The sequence below is a fragment of the Schistocerca serialis genome, chromosome 5 (genome assembly GCF_023864345.2).
Source record: "Schistocerca serialis cubense isolate TAMUIC-IGC-003099 chromosome 5, iqSchSeri2.2, whole genome shotgun sequence".
In the NCBI taxonomy this organism is placed as follows: Eukaryota; Metazoa; Arthropoda; class Insecta; order Orthoptera; family Acrididae; genus Schistocerca; species Schistocerca serialis.
Genome location: NC_064642.1, coordinates 290835524 through 290854553, shown reverse-complemented (window position 1 = coordinate 290854553; position 19030 = coordinate 290835524). Strand labels below are relative to the sequence as shown.

The window sequence follows — 19030 nt, the reverse complement described above, 5'->3', positions numbered from 1 at the left end:
TACCCTAAAACAAATTACGTTCAGTTCCACACAACATTCAAAGATGAAGAAATGGCAGTAAAAATAGGTGAGCAGTTGATAACCAGGGTGGATACCTCAAAATACCTAGGCTTGCATATTGACAGCAAACTGAACTGGTGAAACCACATCCTGGATCTATGCAAAAGATTGAGTTCAACAACTTACACATGACGCATCATTTCTTCTTGTAGAAGTCAGCCTATTATGCTTATTTTCATGCCATTGTGGCATATGGAATTATATTTTGGGGTATCAGTCACTGGTTAAAAAAGTACTGTGCGCACAAAAAAGAGCCACAAGGATCATGTGTGGAGTCCATCCTACAACTACATGCAGGAATCTTTTTAAGAAACTTGAAATTCTTACATCCACTGCATAATATATATTCTCTCTGATGTGCTTCATAAGGAAAGAAAAATCCATTTTTAAAGTGAATAGTGAGTATCATTGTCATGAGACAAGAAGAAAACATGATATCCACTATGAACAGGCAAATGTAAGTATGGTACAGGAAGGAGGCCACTTCACTGGCTGTAAGATTTTTATGGCCTTCCCTTCAAGAATTAAGTGTTTGGTAGAATATGAGCTCTTGTTTTAAAAAAGTTTAAGACAGTTCCTATTACAAGGATCATTTTATATGATAGGAAAATTCTAGAACTACAGTGTTAAGTATTTCTTGTATTGTTAAATGCAAATATGTACTCAAATCTATATTAGTATTCCTGACAATTGTTTATTGTAAACATATTTTGCAATATTTATTTTCTGTAACACTTATTATTTTGTAATATTTATTTATCATTGAAAATTAATTTTCTGTAGTAGAACCTAAGCTGCTGTTTACTGTAATATGAAATCATTTTGTTTTGTTTTTATGTGCTACCATAGATTTCTGACACATTGTATATCCTGTGATACTGCCACAACATGGATCACCAGAACAAGAAATAAATAAATAAATAAATAAAATAATTATGAAAAGCAAAATAGCGTTACATGTTAGTATTGCGCAATATCTGTCTTACAAATGCATTTATATAAATACTATGCACAAAGTAGTCAACACATGAACTTCTAAGCCAATGAGTGGTTAGTGCTCAATTAATCAGCTACTATATTATTAGTCAGTGAATATTTAGTAATCTTAATGTAATATTCTATGTCAGTCAGACTGTCTTAGAGTAAATATGCAAAGTTTTTTTCAAAACAATTTGTTTGTGATGTCACTTGTAAACATTCAGTAGGCTAATGATACCCTATGTGACTTACTGACCTGTGATATTAAGTTGAAATAGTTAATTAGATTAGATTAGATTTACTTTCATTCCAATTGATCCGTAGTGAGGAGGTCCTCCAGGATGTGGAACATGTCAGAAAAACAACAATACATGACAAATATTTAAACTAAAACAAATAAGCTAATGTACCATTCCACAGGTCCCAAGTGGAATGATCGTCATTTTTTAATGAACACTAAGAGTCATTTTACAAATACTATTGCACTGAATTTAAAATAAAAAAGTTTTATATTTATTTATAAGGTAAGAAACATGTAATACAACTACTGTAATACTTATTTACAATGAACACATTACTGCACTGAAATGGTGCAGAAGTTAGATTATACTTACACACACACACACACACACACACACACACACACACACACACAAATTTTCAGTGAACACATTACTGCACTGAAATTGTGCAGAAGTTATGTTGTACTTATATACAAATCAGTTGGTTTTCCTCAGAAATTCATCAATGGAGTAGAAGGAGTTGGCCACCAATAAATCCTTTAGGCTTCTCTTAAACTGAATTTCATTGGTTGTTAAGCTTTTTATGGCTGCTGGCAAGTTATTGAAAATGTGTGTTCCTGAATAATGCACACCTTTTTGTACAAGACTAAGTGACTTTAAATCCTTGTGAAGATTATTCTTATTTCTAGTATTGATTCCATGAATTGAGCTGTTGGTTTGAAAAAGTGATATATTTTTAATGACAAATTTCATTAAGGAATAAATATATTGGGAAGCTGTAGTTAGTATCCCTAGTTCCCTAAACAGGCTTCTGCAGGATGTTCTTGAGTTCACACCACATATAATTCTTACTGCACGTTTTTGTGCCCGGAAAACTTTAGCTTGGCTTGATGAATTGCCCCAGAAAATAATCCCATATGACATTATGGAATGAAAGTAAGCATAGTATGCCAGCTTTTTCATTTTTATATCCCCTATGTCTGACAAAATTCGCATTGCAAACAGAGATTTGTTAAGACGCTTCAGCAGTTCTGTGGTGTGCTCCTCCCAGTTGAATTTATTATCAAGCTGTAATCCCAAGAATTTAACACCGTCCACTTCTTCTATCTTCTTGTCATCATATGTTAGACATATACTCTTGGGACACCCCTTACAAGTTCTGAACTGCATGTAGTGTGTTTTTTCAAAGTTTAGTGACAAAAGAATCAAGATGATCATCTGAAGTGTTTATAGACAATAAATATACATAAAGTGAAAATTAATCCCTACTTCACTGTGTACAGTCATTTTACAACTGTTTGAATTTCCTAGTAATCATAAAGAAGAAGCAAGGTGAAAAAGAACTTCAGTGAGACTTAGGAGGCAACAGACAGGCCAGTAAAGGCACGAAGCATGAGCTACAATGAGAAGAACCTGGTACACAGAAACCCATATACAATTCTACAAGACAAGGACAGCCTAAACTCTTTTGAATGGTCATGAAGAATGGATCCCAATAGGTAATGGCTGGAGCCAAATTCAAGCTACAGAAATGAAGTTTCTGAGGGGAGTCAGAGCTTGTAGTGGATTCCTAATACAACCTGATGGGGATCCAAAACACTTGCGCAGTACTCAAAGATGGGTCACATAAGTGTTATATATGCAGTCTCCTCTATAGGTTAACTACTCTGCCTAGAATTCTTCCAAAAAACCAATGTTGATCATTTGTCTTTCCTATTGCTTATTCCATTTCATAATGGTTTGCAGTGTTAATTTATGTGACTGTGTCAGGTCACTCACTGCTAATAATGTATTTGAACTTTACAAGAGTGTTTTCCTTACTCATAAACATTACCTCATCTTTTTTCCACATTCAGAGCAAGCTGCCATTCATCATACCAAATACAAATTCTGACTAGTCATCCTATATCCTCCTACAGTCACTCATCAGTGATGGTTTTCCCAAATGCTACATGCTTGGGCCTTTCTGGAAAGCTAGGAAATCTAAAAAAGGCTAGCTTTTTGGTGCTTTTCTTGCTTCCAAATATCTCAAGATCTCCCTGTCATGCAGTACATGTGCCTGAACTCTGCAGTGAGTTATGAACCTCTTGTAACAAAATAACAGTGTGACCCATCCTAGAATACTGATCTTGTCCAGTTGAGAATGGGCTTTCTGATCATGATGCTCAGCTAGTTATAGTATATGACATAGCTCCATTCAGTAATTCAAAACTACCCTCCAAAGTTGTGTGTTCAATTAATGACTCAATAATTAGAAATTTCAGAGAAAATCCTCAGCAGTTAGACTGGGATGAGGTATACAAAGAGCCCGATGCTAATTTAAAATATAACTTATTTCATGATACACTTTTAAGAGAATTTGAAAACTGTTTCCCCAAGAAAGTAGTTAAATCTAATTATAAGAAACCATGCAAAAAACCTTGGCTTACTAAAGGAATAAAAATATCTTGTAACCACAAAAGGGAACTGTATCTAACAACAAGAAAGAGTAAGGACCCAGAAACAGCCAAATATTATAAAAACTACTGTGTTACATTGGGACCTTGCCATTGGTGGGGAGGCTTGCGTGTCTCAACGATACAGATAGCTGCACCGTAGGTGCAACCACAACAGAGGGGTATCTGTTGAGAGGCCAGACAAACGTGTGGTTCCTGAAGAGGGGCAGCAGCCTTTTCAGTAGTTGCAGGGACAACAGTCTGGATGATTGACTGATCTGGCCTTGTAACACTAACCAAAATGGCCTTGCTGTTCTGGTACTGCAAACGGCTGAAAGCAAGGGGAAACTACAGCCGTAATTTTTCCCGAGGGCATGCAGCTTTACTGTATGATTAAATGATGATGGCATCCTTTTCTGGAGGTAAAATAGTCCCCCATTCAGATCTCCAGGCAGGGACTACTCAAGAGGACGTCGTTATCAGGAGAAAGAAAACTGGCATTCTACGGATCGGAGCGTGGAATGTCAGATCCCTTAATAGGGCAGGTAGGTTAGAAAATTTAAAAAGGGAAATAAAGGGAAATGGATAGGTTAAAGTTAGATATAATGGGAATTAGTGAAGTTCGGTAGCAGGAGGAACAAGACTTTTGGTCAGGTGAATACAAGGTTATAAATACAAAATCAAATAGGGGTAATGCAGGAGTAGGTTTAATAATGAATTAAAAAAATAGGAGTGCGGGTGAGCTACTACAAACAGCATAGTGAATGCATTATTGTGGCCAAGATAGACACAAAGCCCACACCTACTATAGTAGTACAAGTTTATATGCCAACTAGCTCTGCAGATGCTGAAGAAATTGATGAAAAGTATGATGAGATAAAAGAAATTATTCAGGTAGTGAAGGGCAATGAAAATTTAATAGTCATGGGTGACTGGAATTCGAGAGTAGGAAAAGGGAGAGAAGGAAACATAGTAGGTGAATATGGACTGGGGGTAAGAAATGAAAGAGGAAGCCATCTGGTAGAACTTTGCACAGAGCATAACTTAATCATAGCTAACACTTGGTTCAAGAAAAAAAATTAGGTTGTATGCATGAAAAAACCCTGAAGATACTAAAAGGCATCAGATAGATTATATAATGGTAAGACGGAGATTTAGGAACCAGGTTTTAAATTGTAAGACATTTACAGGTGCAGATGCGGACTCTGACCACAATCTACTGGTTATGAACTGTAGATTAAAACTGAAGAAACTGCAAAAATGTGGGAATTTAAGGAGATGGGACCTGGATAAACTGAAAGAACCAGAGGTTGTACAGAGTTTCAGGGAGACCATAATGGAACAATTAACAGGAATGGGGGAAAAATACAGTAGAAGAAGAATGGGTAGCTTTGAGAGATGAAATAGTGAAGGCAGCAGAGGATCAAACAGGTAAAAAGACGAGGTCTAGTAGAAACCCTTGGGTAACAGAATAAATATTGAATTTAAATGGTGAAAGGAGAAAACATAAAAATGCAGTAAATGAAGCAGGCAAAAAGGAATACAAACGTCTCAAAAATGTATCGACAGGAAGTGCAAAATGGTTAAGCAGGGATGGCTAGAGGACAAATGTAAGGATGTAGAGGCTTATCTCACTAGGGGTTAGATAGATACTGCCTACAGGAAAATTAAAGAGACCTTTGGAGAAAGGAGAACCACTTGTATGAATATCAAGAGCTCAGATGAAAACCCAGTTCTAAGCAAAGAAGGGAAAGCAGAAAGGTGGAAGGAGTTATATAGAGGGTCTATACAAGGGCGATGTACTTGAGGACAATATTATGGAAATGGAAGAGGATGTAAATGAAGATGAAATGGGAGATATGATACTGTGTGAAGAGTTTGACAGAGCACTGAAAGACCTGAGTCGAAACAAGGCCCCGGGAGTAGACAACATTTCGTTAGAGCTACTGACTGCCTTGAGAGAGCCAGTCCTGACAAAACTCTACCATCTGGTGAGCAAGATGTATGAGACAGGCGAAATACCCTCAGACTTCAAGAAGAATATAATAATTCCAATCCCAAAGAAAGCAGGTGTTGACAGATGTGAAAATTACCGAACTACCAGTTTAATAAGTCACAGCTGCAAAATACTAATGTGAATTCTTTACAGACGAATGGAAAAACTGGTAGAAGCTGACCTCAAGGAAGATCAGTTTGGATTCCGTAGAAATGTTGGAACACGTGAGGCAATACTGGCAGTTATAAGAGTCGAGGGGTATGAAAGGGAAGCAGTGGTTGGGATGGGAGTGAGACAGGGTTGTAGCCTATCCCCGATGTTATTCAATCTGTATATTGAGGAAGCAATAAAGGAAACAAAAGAAAAGTTTGGAGTAGGTATTAAAATCCATGGAGAAGAAATAAAAACTTTTAGGTTTGCTGATGACATTGTAATTCTGTCAGAGACAGCAAGGGACTTGGAAGAACAATTGAACGGAATGGACATTGTCTTGAAAGGAGGGTATAAGATGAACATCAACAAAATCAAAACAAGGATGATGGAATGTAGTCGAATTAAGTCAGGTGATGCTGAGGGAATTAGATTAGGAAATGAGACACTTAAAGTAGTAAAGGAGTGGTGCTATTTGGGGAGCAAAATAACTGATGATGGTCGAAGTAGAGAGGATATAAAATGTAGACTGGTAATGGCAAGGAAAGTGTTTCTGAAGAAAAAAAATTGGTTAACATCGAGTATAGATTTAAATGTCAGGAAGTCGTTTCTTAAAGTATTTGTATGGAGTGTAGCCATGTATGGAAGTGAAATGTGGATGATAAATAGTTTAGACAAGAAGAGAATAGAAGCTTTCGAAATGTGGTGTTACAGAAGAATGCTGAAGATTAGATGGGTAGATCATATAACTAATGAGGAGGTATTGAATAGGATTGGGGAGAAGTTTGTGGCACAACTTGACTAGAAGAAGGGATCGGTTGGTAGGACATGTTCTGAGATATAGAGGGATCAGCAATTTAGTATTGGAGTGCAGCATGGAGGGTAAAAATCATAGAGGGAGATGAAGAGATGAATACACTAAGCAGATTCAGAAGGATGTAGGCTGCAGTAGGTACTGGGAGATGAAGATGCTTGTACAGGATAGAGTAGCATGGAGAGCTGCATTAAACCAGTCTCAGGACTGAAGACCACAAAAACAACAATATTAAGAAAGGTTATTAAAATGTCCAGAAGTATGTGCATCATGTCTGCAATTAATACCACTGATAAAAAAAATCAAAACAATTTGGAATATTATTACAAGGGAGACAGGGGAACCAAGAGTACAGGATGATGGCATCACCATCAAAGTGAATGGAAACCTGATAAACAACAAGCCGGAAGTCGAAAACATTTTGAATAATCATTTTTTAAGTGTTGTAGAGAAAATAGGATCTAAATGTTCATTAGAAGAAGGAAGGAAGTTAATGGAAGAGGCCTTACCCACACCATTTGATACAATTGAAATTCCACCCACCTCTCCTTCTGAAATTAGGAAGATAATAAACTCTCTCAAGAATAAAAGCTCACATGGAATTGATGGCATTTCCAGCAGGATAATAAAAGCTTGTTCCCAAGAAATAAGTGTGATTCTTAGCCACATATGTAATAGCTCTCTGAAGCAGGGTATTTCCCCAGATAGACTGAAGTATGCCATTGTTAAACCACTGCATAAAAAAGGGGATACGTCTGATGTCAACAACTACTGCCCAATCTCTCTTCTGACTGCCTTATCCAAAATTCTTGAAAAAGAAATGTATTGTAGAGTAGCTTCACACCTTTGTAAAAATAAAGTTTTAACAAAATGTCAGTTTGGTTTCCAGAAGGGTTTTTCAACAGAAAATGCTATATATACTTTCACTAATGAAATATTAAGTGCTCTGAGTAACCGGAAGCCACCCGTTGGGATTTTTTGTGATCTATCAAAGGCTTTTGATTGTGTAAATCATGAAATACTTCTACATAAGCTCAAGTACTGTGGTATGAATGGGACAGTGCTCAAATGGTTTAAATCATACCTATCTGGAAGAGTGCAGGAAGTTGAAATAAATGGTTCACATAATATGCAAAAGAATGGTGATTTCTAAGACTGGGGAACAATCAAGAATGGGGTGCTGCAAGGTTCAGTCTTGGGTCCTCTGCTGTCCTTAATATGTATTAATGACTTGCTATTCTATATTCATGAACATGCAAAGCTGGTACTTTTTGCCAAGGCACAAGTATAACTATCATGCCCAACAGACAAGAATTAACTGGTGAAATTGTAAATGATGTTTTTCAGAAAATCATTAAGTGGTTCTCTGCAAATGGGCTCTCATTAAACTTTGACAAAACACAGTATATACAGTTCCACACAGTAAATGAAATGACACCATTAACAAATATAGACTTCGATCAGAAATCGGTAGCTAAGGTAGAATATTCAAAATTTCTAGTTGTACACATTGATGAGGGGTTGAACTGGAGAAAACACACTGAGGATCTGCTGAAACATTTAAGTTCAACTACTTATGCTATTAGGGTCATTGCAAATTTTGGCGATATACATCTGAGTAAATTAGCTTACCATACCTATTTTCATTCTCTGCTTTCATATGGCGTCATATTCTGGGGTAACTCATCATTGAGTAAAAGAGTGTTCATTGCACAAAAGTGTGTAATTAGAATAATTGCTGGAGCTCATCCAAGATCATCCTGCAGACACTTATTTAAAGAGCTAGAGATCTTCACTGTAGCCTCACAATATATATATTCACTTATGAAATTTGTTATTAACAATCTGAACGAATTCAAAAGTAATAGTAGTGTACATGGCTACAACACTAGGAGAAAGGATGATCTTCACCACTCAGGGTTAAATCTGACTTTAGCTCAGAAGGGGATAAATTATGCTGCCACAAAAGTCTTTGGTCACTTACCTAATAGCATCAAAAGAAGTCTGACAGATAGCCATATAGCATTTAAAAGGAAATTAAAAGAATTTCTTACTGGCAACTCCTACTCATTAGATGAATTTTTGGATATAGTAAGTGGGTAATTTCCCCTTCCCCAACCTCCCAAAAAAAAGCACTAATCTAATCTAATCTCTATCTAATCTCTAATAATATCAAAAAGGTTTAATAAGGGATATTGCACCCATACAAAGAAGGACTGCATCAATGGTCAAAGCTCTGTTTGAACCAGTGGAGGGTGCTATGGAAATGCTGAAAAACTGTATCTGGTATGGACATTAAGATAGATGTTAACTATCTTGTGAAAGCCTATTTACTAAGTTTCAAGAACCGTATTGAGCAAGGAATCTAGGGATATACAACAGTCTCTATGTGTAGTTACCCTAGGCCCTGTAAAGGCAAGATTAGACTAATCATGGTGTGTACAGAGGCATTTAAGAAGTCATTTTTCCTGTGCTCAGTATTGGAATGGAATGTAAAGAAACCTAAATATATGATATAATGGGAAGAATCTCCACCATGCACTTTACAGTGGTTTGAAGATGATTGATGCAGGTCTAACATAACTCAAATGATGTTTCAACAATGTAAGGAGAAGATAGATTGCTACTTACTGTAAAGATGTTACATTAAGTTGCAGAGAGATACAATTAAAAGATACTTGCACTTTAGCTTTTGGCCACAGCCTTCATCAGAAAAAGAAAGAGAAACACATACATATTCATTCATGCAAGTTAAAGTGTAAGTGTCTTAATTGTGTCTCTCTGCAACTTAATGTGCCATCTTTATGGAAAGTAGCAATCTATATTTTCCTTACATTGTTGATATTCCAACCTAGAGTTTCTATTGTTTCAAATGATGTTTGTTTTCTCCTTATTTATTCTCTTATTCAGCTGTTTGAAATTTCTTTAGAGGTTATTGTCATAAGCTACAACTTCCAAATATCTAACTAATTATTAATAGTCAATAAACTGAAAATTATTAATAGTCAATAAACTGAAAAAATAAGAAACATATAAATTTTCCTTACAGTTATCCTTCTTATGACCTTGTGCTCCAGGTATGTAATGTGCTCAGCTATCTGTAATGGTTCCAAATGGCTGAACACTAAAGACACTTTTCTGTTGTGCTCTTTATTGCCATGTTGATGCAGATGTGCTGAATGACTGTCTCTTATTGACATATGACGCATCCAGTCATATGTTTGTACTTGGGACAGGTCTATAAGTTCAGCTGAAGTTGGAGTGAGAACTGCTTGGAATTCTTTTAATGTGTCTGCCAGTTCATATTCCAGATCAAAATGCATGGGAAATGATAGAATCCAGTACCTGTAACAAAATAAATTTTATTAATATACATCGAAATTTTAGTAAAATTTGTGTGTAGTATGAAACATGTATGAACATAGTTAACATTGATTTCAATGGTGAGTTAGGAAATCATGAATATGCCTCTGCCATAGGAAAGAGGTTCCCAGACAACATAGAGGGAATATAGTGTGATATTGAAGATATAAAATAAGCTAAGATGTAACTAGGGAGGTGTGAGGAAGTGCATTTCACACTGAGCACCAACTCCAAGCAGGTGACAAAACTTACTAGGCTCTATAGCATGAGTTGTGGAAAATTTTGATTTCTCATTGTTCATTCTTGTGGGAGCAGGTGGGCAATGAGAGAGCTTATGGACTGAGTCTGGCACTTTTGCATGTGTAGGAGTCTTCTACCACTAAAATAGTGTGCAAACAAAAATTATTCTCACACAATATGTGAGACAGTGATGTCAATTATCTTAGTCCATTAGATAAAGTTTTTGTACAGTAGATATTGTTAATATAGCTAGTCAGTCACTAAACTGGTTTTAGAATCTGTTTGTGCTTCGAATGTTTTTGTGATATTACTATTTTGTGGCAAGAAGAGATCAGAGATTTTAAAATAAAGAAAACATATCCATTATTAGCAAAGGTACAGTGATCATAAAATAATTCAGGTTGTGAATGGAGGAGATATCCTATTTAGCATCACCTGAATTCAAAAATATGTTTTTATGCAAAATGTGAATCCGAATTAATGAACCGATGTAAGTACACTGGTGTCCAAAATTAAAGCAACAAATGGAAATTTTGCAAAGTTGTGTTTATTTTGCCACAAAACTTTATAACAGGTGATAGTAAAGTAGAAATAATGTAAAGAATACACATCTTAAACAACTGCAATAGGCATAATGGTAGACAAAAATGTTCTTGTTTTCCAACTTAATGGATTTGCACACACATTCTGATAACTGGTTAATGTGCTCAGGATGGAGTGTGACCATCTCTAGCAGCAACGCAGGCCTGACAATGATGGATAATGCTTTGAATGATATTATCAGTCTGATGTTGAGGTTAACAGCTCTTGCTTTATGAGGTCGATCATTACCATCCATCAAGACGAAGTCTGGGCATGCATGATCTTGCAATAACTGCACATGAGGCTCCAAGATCTTGTCACAATGTCTGACAGCAGTTAAACCTTGCTGATTCACCCACACAATTTCATGAAGCGGTGTTCATGTGGTGAACATAATCCCTGGCCACAACAATAGGGATCCTCCTCGATATCTGTCTCTTTCCATAATGTTTGGGTCACAAATTGTGTTCCACATTCCCTCGTGATGCGAATGTATCAAGAATCACTCTTCAGACCAAACTGGGACTCATATGTGAAAAGAATATTGGTCCACTGTTCGATCGACCAGGTGGCATGTTGACATCTCCAATCTAGACATTCCCTTCTGTGAAGACGCATCAGAAGTACACATACAGCAGGTCTCTAACAATAAAGGCCACTCTGGCAAAGCCTTCTGGACAATGCTTGTCTTGATACAACATGTCCAGTGGATGCTGTGACGTCAGATGCCAGTTGCCATGTAGTGCTAAGGCGGTACCATCATACGCTTACATCCAAATAATGGTTTTCTCTTTCTGATATCACATGTGGTTGGCCCTGCCCTGTTCTTTGGAGTACTGTTTTGGACTATATAAATCGTTACAACATCCGAGACACACAAAAAAATTCACAGTCTTCATCAGTTTGTGACTGTCCTGCTTCCATTCTTCTTATAGCCTTCCACTGCAGAGAGTCTGGTAGGCATCTTCTTTGTGCCATGCTGCACTATCAGTGACTGTACCTACAGTGATTGTGGATGTGGGACTATCCGGCAAACACTAACCCGTTTGATAGGTGCCCTGATGTCATAGTTGACTTGGTTGTCCATTGACTGGAATGCCATCTTCTGTGCAAAATACGATTGTATCTGTCGACATTTCTATATTATATCCTGAATTAGACACAGGATTGGAAAATAGTGGTTTTTTGTTGTGTTTTTGGATACCAATGTATGTTAAATTACAGTTTCCTTCAATGTCAGCTTTCTACACGAAATTGGCATCTGTTGCAAATCATGGAACATATATGAGATAGTTTTGCTGTTTTGGAGCACATGATACTAAATAAACTTCAGAAACAGGGCCTCCTACGACCATGAAAAGTTCATTTGAAAATTATGATAAGATTCCTGAAAATGGTATCCTTGCAGAAATTTCACTCCTAAGAAGATTTCTGGAAGCTGTTGAAATTACAAAAGTAAGTCTCCTGATAGGATATCTTTAAGATTCTTAGAGTTTGTGGCTGAACAAGAATTTTGAGAATCTGTTCCTAATCTCATTTTGGCATCAAGATTTTTCTAAACCTTATGTACTGTGATTCTTGAACACCAGACATAGTACACCAACAACAAAACTTACATGGCAAAAACCTGACAGAAATTCACAGTGCGTTAAATGAAGTTTGTGGTGATATTATAAAGGGCTGTAGTACAGTTTTAAATTGGGTTGGTTGGTTGGTTGATTTGGTGGTGGAGACCAAATAGTTAGGTCATCAGTCTCATCAGATTAGGGCAGGAAGTCAGCCATGCCCTTTCTAAGGAACCATCCTGGTATTTACCTGAAGCAATTTAGGGAAATCACAGAAAACCTAAAGTATGATGGATGGGTGTGGTTACATTGGGTTAATAATTTTTGTGGTGTTCATATCAGCATAGACAATAATCCAAGACCTGGAAGGCTCAAAATGACAGAAAATAAATGAAGTGTGAAACTTGTGACAGATGCTCTTGAAAAGGATTGCAATGTGACTTTTGAGTAACTGCGTGAAGTCACAGGAATTCCTCCAACATCAGTATTCCCTGTTCTGAGACATGATATGAAGAATAGAAAAATTTCTGTGATATGAATCCCAAACAGTTTGACTGGTGAAGAGCAGCAGAAATTCTTGGACATTACAACCTTGCTCAAACAATGATTTGACCATGAATGTCAAGGATTCTTGTATTGAATTGTCACTACTGATGAAATGTGGATTAGAGACTTTGAACTGCAGCTGAAATCACAGTCTAATGACTGGAGAGCTTCAGCTTCTCCATATCCAAAAAAATTTTGGTGTGCTCAATCAAAGCTCAGGCAAATGATGATTTTTGTTTATGATCATCATGACAGAGTCCCATGTGGAACAAGTGTCACAGCAGTGTATTATCATAACTTCATGTAAAACCTGCACAGAAAAATGCACAAAACCCAACGTCAGTTGCTCGAGGCTGGGCCACTCATTCTCTATTATGATGCTAACTCACATGTTGGTGATTTTGTAGCCAAAAACTTCACAAATATAGATGAGAAGGTTGCCACATGCACCCTACAGCTGGGATATGTGTCCACCAGACTTCAACAAGTTGAAAAAACCTATGCATGGATGTTATTATCTTTTTCTGGAAGAGCTTTCTACCACTGTCACCTGAGCCATTCATCAGATGAACCAGAAGTGGTGTCCTGGATAGAATAATAGGGCTTCTGAGATGTTTGAATTCAGTCATAGAGCAGCAGGGAGACTATATTGAAGAACTGTAAAGAGATATTGAAATAAATAAATAAATGTGTAAGTGAGAAAAATTAGTGTGCATTATTTATGAATTGTCCCTTATAATTATCTTAGGTCTACAATGAGTCAAGCACAACTTTATGGTTTAGCAGTTTTGTCAACTAAAATACTTTAGCTAAATATATTGACTTTGATGATGCAATTTCAAAATTTGCATCAGAAAAAGTTAGAAGGAAGAGATTCTGTGGTACATGTTAAAGCCACATACCACTACACAGATCTTTAGTTTATTTCTATGCTTAATTAATAATCACTTCAACTGTAATATTAATAAAAATATGTTTTATTTATTTGTTTCTGTTCATAAAAACTTTTTGCAAAATAGTTAGCATTATGCATTTCTTACTTAACTAACTGTACTAAAAAAATGCTTCCCCATGAAAAAAAGTATTTGATGTTTTGTGTAGTTGATGGAGATGGGGTGGAAGGGGGTGGGGATGACAAAATTCTGCACCAGCTGCCAAAATACCTACCTATACCACTGACAACAAGGATGCATATAAACAAGTTGGTCTACTCTGTGTACAGAAAATAGTGAAAGCTGAAGATTTATATGACTCTGATAAAATGAAGATTATGATGGGACACAGGTTGGTCATAAAGGTCATAGAAATGACGATGTTTTCTGAATGTTCATAAACTGCCTGTATTAGTGTTTATTGAAAACAGACAGTTGGCCATGAAACAGCATGTAGATGACAAGGCCTTTAGAGTCTCATCAAGAGACATTGAGTGTTAAGAGTTTTCCAAACTGTACACAAGAATAGTTGATAACTGGTGGCATAGCTGACTGTGAAGTACAAACAATGGGAGGTACAGGTGTTATGAAGAACTCCACTAACTGCACACTTCATGTCAGTGGTTGTCCCTAGATATTTTGCATTTCAGAAGATTGGTTGCTTGAGCACATTGCAGAGAATTTTAATAACTTAAATCTCTCTGGCATGAAAGTTTGTATTTTACAGCATTCATCATATGAATCATGTCAAATGATGAGCCATCTTTGTTTTAAAATTTCTCTGCATCTAAGTATACACATATTATAGTTTGAGGATGCTGAATTTAGAGCTTTATATTCCTTTTCTGCGTTTCTTATTTATCCTTTTCAAGTAGTTCACAGTAAAAGAGAGCATGGGTGGTTTTTCATTTACACACAGAAACTTCTTTATCTTGCATTTAATGAACATGAACATACTGCATGTTCAAAATGGCATTCACAGACTTTTATATGCTGAGAGCATCACAGTGGGACTTGTATTGTGGCAGTTAATAGCTGTGTGAAGCTACAAACAACGAAGTCACTATATCAATGAATGTGGAAAATTACTTCTCCAGTTATAAAATTCATAAATATCTGACCTGCCTTGGTTGATTGATTGATTCATTCATTCATTCATTCTGTCATGTGTTCCTTAGATCCCAGGTCAAGGTATACATCAATATGGGACACGGATGTCTTAGAAAGTTAATCTGCATACTACATTAATGATAAACTACCACTGTGCAGGTTAATGTTATTCACACTTATGCTCTCTAAAATTAATCAAGTAAATTAGTAAGAAAGCTGCTACTTTGATCAAATCTGCTTTCTTCAGAGTTATACCATGTAGCTGCTGTTTATCTGCTATCAGTAGCTTAATATTTACTTGATTACAATGGTATTTTTCAGAGAAAATATTTCTACATCCATAAACACTGGGTACCATTTATATGACATCATTACTTGTCATACAGCTTTATACAGGGTGGCCCATTGATAGTGACTGGGCCAAATATCTCATGAAATAAGCGTCAAATGAAAAAACTGCAGAGAACAAAACTTGTCTATCATGAAGGGGGAAACCAGATGGAGCTATGGTTGGCCCGCTAGATGGTGCTGCCATAGGTCAAACGGATATCAGCTGCATTTTTTAAAATAGGAACCCCCATTTTTTATTACATATTCATGTAGTACATAAAGAAATATGAATGTTTTAGTTGGACCACTTTTTTCGCTTTGTGATAGATGGCGCTGTAATAGTCACAAACGTATAAGTACGTGGTATCACGTAACATTCCGCCAGTGCAAATGGTATTTGCTTCATGGTACATTACCCATGTTAAAATGGACCATTTGCCAATTGTGGAAAAGGTCGATATCGTGTTGATGTATGGCTATTGTGATCAAAATGCACAACAGGCGTGTGCTATGTATGCTGCTTGGTATCCTGGATGACATCATCCAAGTGACTGAACCATTCACCAGATAGTCACATTATTTAAGGAAACAGGAAGTGTTCAGCCACATGTGAAACGTCAACCACAACCTGCAACAAATGATGATGCCCAAGTAGTTGTTTTAGCTACTGTCAGGGCATATCAGTAGCAGACAAATTATGCGAGAATCAGGAATCTCAAAAATGTTGATGCTGAGAATGCTACATCAACATCTATTGCATCCGTACCATATTTCTATGCACCAGGAATTGCATGGCAATGACTTTGTATGTCATGTACAGTTCTGCCACTGGGCACAAGAAAAATTATGGGATGATGACAGATTTTTTGCACGTGTTCTATTTAGTGACAAAGCATCAGTCACCAACAGCGCTAATGTAAACTGGCATAATATGCACTATTGGGCAACGGAAAATCCACGATAGCTGTGACAAGTGGAACATCAACGACCTTGGCGGGTTAATGTATGGTGCGGCATTATGGGAGGAAGGATAATTGGCCCCCATTTTATCGATGGCAATCTAAATGGTGCAATGTATGCTGATTTCCTATGTAATATTCTACCGATGTTACTACAACAAAATTTCACTGTATGACAGAATGGCGATGTACTTCCAACATGATGGATGTCTGGCACATAGCTCGCGTGTGGTTGAAGCAGTATTGAATAGCATATTTCATGACAGGTGGATTGGTCGACTAAGCACCATACCATGGTCCGCATGTTCACCAGATCTGACATTCCCGGATTTCTTTCTGTGGGGAAAGTTGAGGGATATTTGCTATCATGATCCACCGACAATGCCTGACCACATGCGTCAGCGCATTGTCAGTGCATGTGCGAACATTACGGAAGGCGAACTACTCGCTGTTGAGAGGAATGTCGTTACACATATTACTAAATGCATTGAGGTTGACGGACATCATTTTGAGCATTTATTGCATTAATGTGGTATTTACAGGTAATCACGCTGTAACAGTAAGCATTCTCAGAAATGATAAGTTCACAAAGGTACATGTATCACGTTGGAACAACCGAAATAAAATGTTCAAACATACCTACGTTCTTTATTATAATTTAAAAAACCTCCCTGTTAACAACTGTTCGTCTAAAATTGTGACCCATATGTTTGTGACTATTACAGCGCCAACTATCACAAAGTGAAAAAAGTGGTCCAACTAAAAAATTCATATTTATTTACATACTACACGAATATGTAATAAAAAATGAGGGTTCCTATTTTTAAAAAAATGCAGTTGGTATCCATTTGACCTATGGTAGCGCAATCTAGCAGGCAAACCATAGTGCCATCTGGTTTCCCCCTTCAAGCTTGACAAGTTTCATTATTTGTGGTTTTTTCGTTTGACGCTTATTTCATGAGATATTTGGCCCGGTAATGATCAATGGACCATCCTGTATAAAACAGTGTTATATGCTGTGGTTTTAACAGAAATTTTTGATCTGGATCTAGATATTCAGAAAATATTTAGGAAAGGTGAGTAAACAGACATGTTTTTAATTTCTTCTGAATTGGTAGGGGCTCCCAGTTTCTTGCTTTATGTTGTATGTGAGCTTGTTGAATAACTTAGGATCAGAGTACCGTACATAACTCCTTTCTGAAACCTAGACATGGAGGCAGAGCCTACATGGAAATTATTTTGTGTCTTTTATTGTCATTGTTTGGCTGAAACTATTTTTATTACCAGCAACAAAAACCATTAAGGAGTAAATGTATTGGGAGGCGAGTATTAGAATCTCAAGATTCTTAAAAAGGCTTCTGCAAGAATAAAATTATCTACCTTACCCAATATTCTTACTGTTTGCTTCTGCTTAACAAACTTTTTATTTGCTTTATATGCACTGCCCCAGAAGATAATCCCAATAGCAACAGGGAGTGAAAATGTACAACATAACACAAAACTCTTTCTTTTCATTGACACAATGGGAGCTGCCTATAAAGGTGTAACATGCCGAATTGAGCTTCCTAATTAGTTCATACATATATATACTCCATATTAACTTGTAATCCAGCTGGAGCCCCAAAGAATTCTACACTATGCTTCTTTCAAAGTACGACCCGAAATATTCTGGTGCTGAAAGATCGTTATTGCTTGCCTGAAATCGTATAAAATAGCACTATGTGAGACTAGTATTTAAAGTGTGAAGTATCTCAAGGGATAGGCAAAATTCCTTTAATGAAGTAGTCGATCTAAATCTGGCATACTGTACAAAAAGAAATTGTGCGTTTATGCTCTGATACAGATGATCACATAAAAATTTAATCATTTCATACAGTATGGGTTGTAAGTAACAGAAGCATTTCCTTTTAGGTAATTCATGTGCAGTATGTAGGGAAGTGTCTTATTTTGCAATGCTATTCAGACTTTCACTTCTATCCAGCCCCATAATAGAAGTTTAATATATTTTCTTATATCATTTTTAAATGGTGCCATCCACTTTTTATGAGCTACTGTTTTTTTCTCCAATTAAACAACCTAGTTTAGAAAATTAAGCTTTCTCCAAGTGCGAAAACATGTTGCAAGGTACAGTATGTAGCCAGGAACAAATATTCTGTTGAAATTTAAGAGTGTTGCAATCTAGAAAATCATGTCAGTACTGTAGTTTTAGTCATCTGTCTGTTACATTATTACTCTACCACATCAAACATTAGAAAGAGAAATCAAATTAACCAGAAGTATCAAAAACCATTTGCATGTTAAATACATTTTGAAACTGAAGCTATTGGGAACAAACACAAGTTTCCATTTTCAGGACAAGTAAATAGGTTAATCTGCAAATATCACAAGTTCCATGATTAAAGACCTTCTCGTGTAGCAAAGTACAAAATGGTGCACAAACAACAAAGTAAGGCTTTAGAACCCATGCTATATAACTAGTTTTAAAAAATACATTGAATTTTACTTGCCATAAAATTCTGTAACTGAAAAATGAACAATATAGCTTTATCATATTATACAGCACTATAATACAAAATGTTTATAAATGCTGCACAAAACACAGTCTCATGTCTAGCAACAACAAAAGCTTTAGAACATGGCAGAAACAGGTAATGCTGGTCTCCTTCATGTCATTCCAAAGCAAGTTACTAGACTGAAGTTCTCACCAAAAAACATCATGTGTTAATAG

At 36.5% G+C, this 19030-nt stretch overlaps 1 protein-coding gene across 5 annotated transcripts in view; it reads right to left on the bottom strand.

Annotated features, from left to right (window-relative positions):
• The window catches only part of LOC126481128 (ras guanyl-releasing protein 3-like), a 448249-nt gene that overhangs the window by 92444 nt on the left and 336775 nt on the right, over positions 1-19030 (bottom strand). For all 5 annotated transcript variants that reach the window (XM_050104668.1, XM_050104672.1, XM_050104669.1 and 2 more), the window contains one exon: positions 9723-10020. In XM_050104668.1, coding sequence (XP_049960625.1) covers positions 9723-10020 — 298 coding nt within the window. The remainder of the gene's footprint in view (positions 1-9722; positions 10021-19030) is intronic.